We start from the raw sequence: 10,701 nt of genomic DNA on the forward strand, positions 1-10,701 counted from the left end.
ACAGGTCTTTTAGTATAGAGAAAACACAAAGATGGGTGAGAAGACTCCAACCCTAGAGTCCTAATTCTGATATTGAGAAGACTAAGGTAGGGAGGTGGAAGAGAAGGAGGAGATGGCAATGGCAAAAAGCAAGAAGGAGATGTTGACAAATAGGACAGGGGAATTTCCTGGAGAAGGGAGTCTGGAGTAACAAGCATGGAGCTGATGCTGGAGAACTGGCTGGTACTTCATCTTATGGTTTTCTTGGCAGGTAAGCTCAGAGCCAAGGTCTTCCCTTGGACATCCTTGAATTCGCTTGCACTGCCTAGCCTGGTTTTGGCCTCCCCACGGGGGCTGCAGTTCCCACTGCCAGTGACACAGCCCCCTGACAGCATACCATAAGCTCCACTGACTGAACTGGGCCAGTATCCGTAGGTGCCAGCGCCACCAAACCCAAAGCCAGCCCCTGCACCTGCTGTCCCAGCTGTAGAGCTGCTGATGACAGCTGTGGAGAACAGAAACAGGGATCAGTGTGCATCTAGAACAGGGGGGATCCTAGGTGCCCTCCAGTACCCAGTCCCAGCTAGCTTATGTCTCTTTCCCTTATCCAAGTCTTCACAGAAACACAACTCAGATCCCATCGGGCCCCTCCACTCCACTCAGAATGAACAAGAGTAGCAAGGTCTTCCCCAGAAGAAAAGACAATGCCAAAGCACAGGCAAACCAAGCTCTTGCGATCCATTTTAGGATGCATTCTTAAGTTTTCTCTTTTAAAGAATTTACTGATAAAAAATTCCCTTGAATTAGGGAATTTTTGCCATTCCTTGCTTAGAAGACTAGGCAAGCATTAAAATTGATTTGCACTGCATTTGTATTCAAATATCTCTACTCTCAAAGGGAAGAGCAACACTATGCTTGTTTGTCTTCTGTCCTGGGGAGGGAGGGATCCAGTGACAAGAGATGGGTGGGGGTGGGGCTGAGAGTGTCATTCCAACAGAAGTGAGGTTTCTAGGGAAGAAGCCTAGAGCTCTGTCACAGTGGGATGGGGAGCTGCCTATACCACAAAGGCAGCAGCTTCTGCAAGGGAGGAAAGTTTCTGATGGCAGCGGCCCCTCTGGCAGAGCCTGCACTATTCCTCTCTTTGCTGATTGCCTAAAAATATCCCCTCTAAGACATGAAATACTTACAAATGCTCACAGAGTTTGTGTATTCCCCGGACATCCTGCAGAGAGAGGAAACACAGGTGAGTCCCCATCACATGGGCCCCAGGGCTGCCCACCCCACTGCTGGGCACTGGTCAGAAGTCACCAGCTAGACCAGCTTCATGAGCCCTCCGTGCAGCTGCCCAGGTGTGGTGGTAACTGCTCCTGCTACCTCTAAGCACTCTTCTCTCCCCATCTACCCTTCCCACTTTGGAGATGTGGGGGCCTGTGGTTTTGGGGCCCCTTGTAGGGTTTGCCTTGAGCCTATTTTTTTTTTTTTTACTTCTGGGAAGATGCTGCCTCAATAAACACATGTGTGGAAATGTTAGAATCGGAAGTTGCTGCTAATGAACTAGCCTAGTGAATGTCAGTGTATCACAGCCCATCCATGCTTTCAACTATTGCTATGGCTGTGAGCTTGTACTATTATACATTTAGTATTTTTAACTGACTGCATTTTCTAAGGACATGCATTTCTCTTAAAGGGAAGTTTTAAACTACCATGGTACATAGAAAATCATATTAGGTAGTCCAGGTGTGGTGGAACACGCCTGTAATCCCAGTGCTAGGGAGGCTGAAAACAGGAGGATCACTATGAGTCTGAACTGTGTAGTGAGACCCTGTACCAAATACATAAAAATAAATAAGTAAATTTTTAAAATAAAAAAAGAAAATCATATTAGGTAACTAAATAAGAAAAAAAAGAAATAAAATTAGTTATAATGAAAATAATACAATTTAATGGAGGGAGGGAGCTTGTGCCTCGAGCTTCCAAACTTGGGCCCACTGTCTTTTTATTAGCAAGCATATCTCCAAGTGTCTGCCCAGTGTTAAAGGCAGCAGCTGACACTGAGCTGAGACTCTCTGAAGAACAAAAAGAGAATTGTGGAGGATGATGCGAAGAGATTATCTTACTGAATGCCGGCCCAGGCTACGTTTGTGGCTGAGCCAAAAAGCAACTCCAGCCAGGCCAGCACTTTGTCCCACCCACTCTCAGAGGGTGATTAGGAGGGGCGGGCTGCACAACTTCTTCCAGCCCCTCGCCCCTCACCTGCACTCCTCGCCCTCCAGCAGCTTGCGGTAGGTGGCGATCTCCACATCCAGGGCCAGTTTCACGCTCATGAGCTCCTGGTACTCGCATAGCATCCGAGCCAGCTCCTCCTTGGCCTGCTGCAGGGCACCCTCCAGCTCATCCAGCTTGGCTCGGGCATCTTTTAGGGCACAGTCACCTCGCTGTTCCGCATCAGCAATGGCTGTTTCCAGGTTGGAGCACTAAGAGACAGTAGACAGCATCTTCCGCTGAGTCCCAAGACACACAGGTCTCACTTGGACCCCACATGCCTACAGTGACTGGACCCTCCTCTGTCCTAACCCAACTTTTCAGAGAAAAGATCCAGCCACATCCTTGGCAGTGGATCCCAAAACCCAGCACTGAGAAGCTTATTATTCTGAGTTCTGTGGCTTAACGAAAAGACCAATCATTCCAGAGTTCAAGTGGGAGCCAATTTGAAGGGAGGTCAGTAGGGGCTCCACAGAGGAAGGGGAGTTTGGGAAGGAAAACAAAGAGAGGGAGAAGGGGCTGGGGTGTGCTAAGCTGATTGTCCTTCCTGGGGGAGCCAGGCAGAACCTCACCTGCTTCTTCACACTCTCAATCTCTGAGCGCAGCCTCTGCACAAGCCGGGTCAGCTCTGAGATCTCATTCTGGGTGTGTTTGAGGTCATCCCCATGCCGGCCAGCTGCCAACTGCAGCTCCTGGAACTGGGGAGAGAAGAGCCAGAGCAGGTATATGACTCAGGGCAGATTGTGCCTTTGTTTGGGGAAACTGGGAGAGGTGGGAGGTCCACAGCCTTCCCTGCAATACTCCTTCTTCTATTTGCCCATTTGGCTGTAGGACAGTTGGAAGCCCCATCCTCTCCACACCGCAACTCTGTAACACAAAATTCCTTTGCCTTGATCTCAAGGTCAAGGTCAAATTCAAAGTCCTAACGTGGCATCAAGGTGCTCACTTCTCATTGCCCCTCTCCACCCCCTATCTGCTGCCCTGCTGTTCCAAATAGTCCACAGTTCCCCCTCACACATGCTCTGATGGTGTGAGGATTGCTCCCCACCTGGAAACCCTTCCCATTCTACTGCCTTTTTCCTTACATAGCTTCCACTCAGTCAGGGCACAGCCCCTTCCTCAAGGAGCCTTCCCTCAGCCACTGGTTGTGTGCAATTCTGTTCCTGTTGTCCCTGACACACCAGTCCATGTGTAAGACTACAATGTACCATGATGGCACATCTCTGTGCCTTCCTTATCACACTTTTCCTCACTGCTTTCCTAGTACTTTGTTCATGGTTCCAAAAGATCTGACTGATCTGGGTGTGGTGCCACACACCTGTAATCCCAGCACCTGGGAGGCTGAAGCCGGAGGATCACTGTCAGTTTGAGGCCAGCATGGGCTACATAGTGAGCTCCAAGCCAACCTGAACTGCAGAGTGAGACCCTGTCTCAAACAAAAAGGTGTGATTGATAAATGAATAAATTGTATGTCCCTATTTTCTTTTTTGTTTTTTGGTTTGGTTTGGTTTTGTGTTGTATTTAGTGCAGGGTCAATAGGGTCTGCAGGGTCTCACTATACAGATTGGACTCGTAGTGATCCTCCTGTTTTGGACCTCCCAAGTGCTGGGATTACAGTCACATGCCACCATGCCCAGGCTCAGTCCAGTCTCAGTGCACCCCAGGGGTAGGGCCAGCCGAGCAAGCAGGAATCGAACCTGGTCCCTGTGTCTGCCTAAGCAGGGACTTTAATCCAGTGAGCTATCTGGCTGGCCCTTTTTCTAAGATCTTTTTGGTAGCTTAGTTCAGCCCTAAGCTATCTTGATGGGCTGGGAGAGAAAAATGGCTTAATATGAAGGAACACCAAGTGTTCATGTGTGGGAGTGCGCATGTGTGTGCACGTGTGCCTGCCTGCGTGTGTGATAGGGTAGATTCAGCTAAACTCTAGCACTACCAGCCATGAATTTCAGGTAATCTACCATTTGGGATTACTCCTGCCCTTGATGTCACCCATTGACTAGTCAACAGTTCTAGCCCAGAATCTGGTTTAAGGAAATGCAGCATAGGGGTACTTTCACACAGTACAAGCAGTACCCTGGGGCAGTGCTCTGCTTGTCTCTGTGCCTGAGTGCCAGCACCAGCCTGGCCCCAGATTCAGGATTCCTCCTGGGGATGATGTCAAGTCCTCTGGAGGCTCTTTGCATTCAGCCTTGGGTGCTGCCCTAGGGCAGGTGGCCTTGTCCTGCTTCCTTGGAAGGCAGTGTGAGCAGGGCGCCCTTATTCTTATAGGCGGCTCTCTCCTGCTGCCCAGTTCTCAGCCTGTGCTCCTCCCTGGAGCCCGTGCTTCTTATTTTTTCACTCCATGGCTTGTAATGGTCATGTGCAAGGGATTAAAATCTGAGCCTCTCTCAAGAAGCTCTGGCCTGTGCTGTCTCTTGGGGCTCGAAAGCTTCCCCCTGCTTCCCGGAAGGGCAAATCTCTCTGTCCCATGCTAACAAGGAGGTAAGGGAGAGGCAGAGATAAGGTCGCCCAAGAATTATTTCCCTAGAGAAAGAGCCTGAACGGGCAACAATTACAATGTGCCATCTTGATCTGAGAAACTGAATTATCTACAGCCACTTCCCACCCACAACCCATTAGATGAGTCAAGATCTAAGAGGCGCAGACTCTCCTTTATCCTCAGAGTTGGGCTTAAGTAAAAAGGTGGGAGTCACCTGATCCCAAATAACACTGAAGGACCCCCTAATTTATTATAATGACGAAAGTGCTGAGGTGCTACCTACTCACGTTTCTCCTCCCCCGGACTACATGCAGTGCTCTCTGCCTCTAGCAAACTGGTCCTGACCTGCCCCACCACCTCCTGGCACCTGAGTGTGCCCTCTACAGTCAGCTGCCTACAGCCTCCAATGGCTGCCACTGTCTAAGTGAACCCAAGGGCAAAGCCATGTCTTCTCCTCCATTTGGACCTCTCTGAGCACCAGGGACAATGCATAGCACTAAGATTGAGAATACGCTTGGCTAGAGTTCAGGGACCATGGCAGGTCATGCAACAGAGGAGACAGACTAAGCAGGAGCCCTGCGCGCACAACTCTGAGCAACTGCACAGCCTCACCTTGGTCTGGTACAGAGCCTCAGCTTCAGCCTTGCTCTTCAGGGCGATGTCTTCATACTGGGCACGGACCTCAGTGATGATGCTGTCCAGGTCCAGGTTCCGGTTGTTGTCCATGGACAGGATGACAGATGTGTCACTGATATGGGACTGCATCTGAGCAATCTCCTGCAGGACAGAGAAGGAATCATGAAATACCTTTGCAATCAGAAGAAGGTGCTAAGATAATGGCCATGTCCCAACAGGATGGCTCCAGATCACCCCGAACAGACACAAGCTGCAGTCCCCAGAGCCTGTGAGAGCAGAGCTGGCCAGCTCAAGTTTCAATACAATGCCAGAAAACTTCTGAGAGGGTTTGAGGCAGGCCAAAGAGAAGACAGCTCATATGTGTGGTGCTTGAGACATGGGGAAGGAGGAGGAAAACTTCCTGGCCAATAGAAGAGGGATACTCAGGACACAGGAGGCCATGAATGCTTGGCCAACAGGCTAAGACTGAAAGTCAGATGTTCACAAAAAAAAGGAGAAAGGTTATGAGAGGACCCCACCTCCTGGACACTCCTGGAAACATCCCAAGCATCCGGATGACAAGCAGGAACAAGAATATGTTAGTCTGAGGTTTAATGGGGACCTCATCAGGACCGACAGCTTTCTTAAAGATGTGACAGCAGGACATCTGAAGCCAGGCAGGGACTGATGGAACACCAAGATAGATCATCTGCCTTAGATCCCCAGCGCTCCTAGCACCCAACTGCTGGTGATCCCTGAGCTCATAGTTACTGAGTATGGTAACTATTCATTACAAGTCTGTCTTTCCAGAAGACAGATTGGAGAAGCGATGTCTTACCCTTTCATACAGGCACTTGAAAAATTTGATTTCTTCCTCCAGGACATCCACCTTAATCTGTAGCTCCACCTTCATCATGTATGCTGCATCCACATCCTGAGGAGAATCCAGAGGCCCCTTGACATACCCTTTCCTTAAGCTCGTATAAGCCTCTCCCAGGAAATGCCCCAGTGCCCAACCCTGTGACTTGGTGCCCAAGGAAAAGACTCAATACTCATTTCACCTGGGGACTCACTACCAAGCCTCAGGCAGACTCCTCAGGCCTCTGGAGCTCCCTCCACTTCTTCCTCAAAAGAGGGCCCAAGAGCCCACTCCTCCACATAGCAGTCATCAGGCAGTCAGTGGGCTGGCACAGCCACAAAGATTTGCCAGGTACAAGCAGAGGGGAAGACCTCAGCCCCTCCCAGAGTCTGTCCTGTTCCCTGGCACGATGGGCTCGAGGTGGGAACTGACTGTCCGCCTCTGGACTCCTTTCTCTTAAAAGAACAAAGCGTTGATAAATGACTGGTGCTAGGTGACCATCAGGTCAGCAGGCCCTCTCTCTCCCCCTCTGGCTCCTCAGCACCAGACACTTCCATGTAGAGCATAGGCCGCAATCCCCCCTCTGTTCCTGCACCTGGGGAACCAAGGGCCAGCATCTGCCTCACCTTCTTAAGCACCACAAAGTCATTCTCTGCAGTTGTGCGCTTGTTTATTTCCTCTTCATACCTGCAGGAAATTAACTGTTGAGCTGGTATATGTATGTGTCTGTGTCAGTGTGTGCACCAGTGTGTGTCTGTGTGTTCTCACTGAGGAATTAAAAAAAAAAAAAGACTCATATTAAAGAGCCTTTTAACAGGTTGGGAGCCTTTGAAATGGTCCCAACTCACTCAGACTATTTAGCCAAGCTGTGGGTAGCCTCTTGGGCCTGATGACTGGATGGTCTGGATTTCCAGATGCTTGTGAAGTGAGGACATTCTTCCTCCTCTCACTCAGTACCCAAATCCCAGGAGAACACCACTGCTCCTTTCTGTCATGCTTCTTGAAAGCCTATTGTCTGACAACCCTGCCAACTCCACTCCATCCTGGGGCAGGAGTCCCAAGACAGCACTGTCTCCCAGGACAGGAAAGAGCTGGCTCAAATATACAGGACCTCAGGGAAATGAGAGGGGAAGTCCGCAGGAGTCTACCTCCTTCCCTGCAGGGCATTTCCTTAGAACTCCGCACACTGAATGAGTGCAGGAACCTGCTGGTTGTCACACATACACACTCAAGTGAAGAGCAAGAAGGGGGAATTGAGATCCAAGGGGCATTGCCAAGGAGGGGCATTCCTGGCACTGCACAAGATATTGACTATCAGCTACCCACCTGACCTGGTTGCCCATAAAAGGTAGTCATCTTGCCTAAGCAGATGAACACAATGGGTTGCTCTGCCCAATTTCAGCCCTTGTGCCCATAATCAGATGTCCCATTGCCTACTGAGAAAACCCAGCCTCAGAAGGTGGCTAGCCTGGGTGCAGTGTCCCTGCTCACCTCTTCTTGTAGTCCTCCACCATTTCCCTCATGCTCCTGAGCTCCGAGTCCAGCCTCACCCTGTCCCCAGACAGCATATCCAGCTGCTTCCGCAGGCTGCTGATGTGGCCCTCGTAAATGGGCTCCAGGTTCTGCCTGCAGTTGTTCAGGTCCAGCTGCTGCAGCAGCTCCCACTTGGTCTGCAGCACCTGGTTCTGCTGCTCCAGGAAGCGCACCTAGAACCCAAACCAACAGCCTTATGAGTCTCAGTCATCAGACAATCAACTTCAGTCTTCCTTCAGGGAATTGTGTTGTCTTGTGCTACAGTAGCTTAAAAGGTAAGCCCTTTAAAATGCCATTCAAGCTCCTCCCAGCTGAAGACCCTGACTCTGACACAGGCCTTCACTCTGGGGACAGCCCCCAAGATCGGGAAGGACCCCAACATCTGCTTTTCCTCTCTGTCAGTTGCAGTTTCAAGTTTCTGTCTCCTCTGCAGCCGACTACTTCTTCCTGGACCCATGTCTACTTCCAGATACTGAGCCAACACATCCTCCCTCTGCTTGGGGCCTAGTGGCTGGGCCTGTGCTCTGCCAATTCTTTGTCTCCTTGTTCGTGGCCTCTTCCACCCTAGCCAGAGGCAGATGCTCTGCCAATCTGAGGTCCTGAGTCCTCCTCTGTGACTTTCAGGCCTGGATCTCTATTCTCAAGCAAAGCATTTCTTCAGAGGGAAAAGAAGCATTCTGCAATCATAACCTACAAATATAACACCATTTCCTTACTTAAAACCCTCTAGTGGTTTCACATCACCCACCGGGTCAAATCCATATTTTTTACCGTGCTCTTCGCAATGTGGCCAGTGCACCTTCTTCCCCTCCTCTATGGTATACTCAACAGTCACCAACTCAAGGCCTCCCTGCCCTAGAAGACCCTATTAGCCTGTATGCTCTCTCTCTACCTGGACTGCTTTGGTTCACACTGAGAAAGCTCCTATTCATTCTTTCCCACCCTACCTTACTGTCCCCTACCCCCATGAGTTCCCTCATCTCTAAGACCAAGGAGTAGCTATTCATAAGACTAAGACCCTTTTACCTTTGAGACCCCTCAGAGTGCATCAGAATTACCTAAGACATTTGTCAAAATGCAGATTTCTGGGTCCCACAAAGAACATCTTTGGTCTGTGATGGGTCTGGGAGTGTTTCTAACAAATAGATATTTCTGACTCAGGGGCCACTTTTGAGAATCCTGGCCCTGGTGTGGACACGTTTACCTCACTTCATAGGCTGAGTGTGTTTTATACTGAGTTTTTCATGCCACCCAGGTCTGTGCTAGCCTGGGTCCCCTGAAGGGAAGCACAGGGCTCCCTAGCTTCCCCAATAACCAGGCTGCCATTGGCCTCTCCTCTGCCTGGCTTCTGAGTCTCACAGGTGGCCACCTCCTTTCCCTCCATCTGAAGGCCGTTTCTGCCTCCCATACTCCTTTCCAGGTGAAGCTTTCTAGCTCCTCTCACCCCTCTGCTCCTGTCCCTTGGCTTTGGTGTCCAAGTTATGGTCCAGTCTCTCTCTGCTCTGTCCTGAGCTGTGCCTGCATCTTGAGAAGGTGTCCCACAGAATCAGAAAAGGTAGAGGAAGGACAGAGGCTTCATGCTCAGCTTTCTCCATAAAACCCACCTTGTCGATGAAGGAGGCAAACTTGTTGTTCAGCGCCTTGATCTGCTCCCGCTCCTGGGCGCGCACCTTCTGGATCTCGGGGTCCAGCTCCACATTGAGGGGCGCCAGGAGGCTCTTGTTGATGGTGACCTGGTGGATGCCCCCAGGCAGGTACATGGATGGAGATGAAGGTCCTAGAGCCACATTACCAAGCATGCTGCCCGCAAAGCCACTGGCCCGACCCCAGCCAAGCCCATAGCCCCCTGCCCGCCCAGAGCCACTGGCCACATTGAAGGGCATGCTCCGGGTGACCCCCAAACTGTAGAGACTCCGACTGCCAAAGCCCCCATTGAGCCCTTTGGCCCCTGCACGGTAGGAGGATGAGCTGCCCCTGGAGAGGACTGCAGAACAGCCGCTAAAGCCCCCTTTGGTAACAGCTCCCTGCTTGTAGGTGAGTTGGCGGTTCATGATGGGGAGGCCAGAGAGCTGGAAGAAGATGCTAGTCCTTAGCTGTGATGCAGTTCACCAACCTCTGATCTTGGCCTCCTCTTTTATAAGGCTCAGGAGAGAGCCACTTCCCTAATTTATGGGTTTAGTTTACCTGGGGGCAAGAAATTATTTTCTCCCTGCAAAATCGGAGACACTAGGTAAGTAACTTAAAGTCCATGGAAGTGCTGGGCTTTTAGGCCTTGCCAGCATAATTGCAGCCTACCTAATTAGCATGTGATAGCTAGCCTGGCCAAATTATCCCTCAAAAGATCTTGCCTGGGGAAGTTGTCACAGCCTTGACTATCCTTCCCCAAGGTGAGGTGGGCGCTGAGATCTGCCTGGTACCAAGAGGAGGCCTCTAATTGACAGCTTCATCTGTGAGAAATCTCACACCTATGCCGGCATCAGATAGGCTACTTCAGGAACCCTGGCCAGCTGCTTTAATGTGGTTAGGAAGATGGCCAGGCTTCTCAGGGCTCCTGAAAAAAATTCTCATAGTGTCCCAAGGCCGTGGGCAAGAAGTCCACCAGGAATCCAGACCCATCCCCCAGGCTGACACACATGCTAACCTCTACCCCTAATCTGGAACTTGAAATGACAGTCAATGCCACCATTCACAATAGCTAGCGCTAGCACAACACTGTCTTTCTGGGATTGAAAGAGCACCTTGCGCCTGCTTAGGCAGAATGCAGTGGCCAGGGTTCGATTCCCAGCATGCAATGCTAGCCCCAGCCCTGGGGACGCACTGAGATGGTGAATGAGACTGGGCGTGGTGATGCACACCTGCAATCTCAGTGCTTGGGAGGCTGAAAACAGGAGAATCACTGCAAGTCCAATCTATGCAGCGAGACTCTGTAGATCCTATAGACCCTGTCCTAAATACATGAAAGGAAGGAAAAAAG

The 10,701-nt window shown here is 50.7% G+C and overlaps 1 protein-coding gene across 1 annotated transcript; it reads right to left on the reverse strand.

Moving 5' to 3' along the window:
* Positions 1–227: 227 nt before the first annotated feature.
* Positions 228–9,805, reverse strand: LOC101586546 (keratin, type II cytoskeletal 73). Its single transcript, XM_004637859.1, has 9 exons — positions 9,332–9,805; positions 7,686–7,900; positions 6,821–6,881; positions 6,174–6,269; positions 5,333–5,497; positions 2,814–2,939; positions 2,233–2,453; positions 1,167–1,201; positions 228–484 (listed from the first exon to the last, which is right to left on the reverse strand). The coding sequence occupies exons 1-9, from the start codon at positions 9,776–9,778 to the stop codon at positions 228–230; spliced, it is 1,623 nt and encodes a 540-aa protein (XP_004637916.1). The 5' UTR covers positions 9,779–9,805.
* Between the last annotated feature and the right edge of the window lie 896 nt (positions 9,806–10,701).

The sequence above is a fragment of the Octodon degus genome, unplaced genomic scaffold, assembly GCF_000260255.1.
Source record: "Octodon degus isolate 3935 unplaced genomic scaffold, OctDeg1.0 scaffold00093, whole genome shotgun sequence".
Classification (NCBI taxonomy): Eukaryota; Metazoa; Chordata; class Mammalia; order Rodentia; family Octodontidae; genus Octodon; species Octodon degus.

What these genes read in the sequence shown, in the direction of transcription:
- LOC101586546 (XM_004637859.1), bottom strand. Translation starts at nt 9,778, where the DNA reads ATGAACCGCCAACTCACCTACAAGCAGGGAGCTGTTACCAAAGGGGGC. An exon ending in GTGGAGGACTACAAGAAGAG is followed by an intron (nt 6,882 to 7,685) that starts GTGAGCAGGGAC and finishes AATTTCCTGCAG; the next exon opens with GTATGAAGAGGAAATAAACA. An exon ending in AGGCTCTGTACCAGACCAAG is followed by an intron (nt 2,940 to 5,332) that starts GTGAGGCTGTGC and finishes TTCTCTCCCCAG; the next exon opens with TTCCAGGAGCTGCAGTTGGC.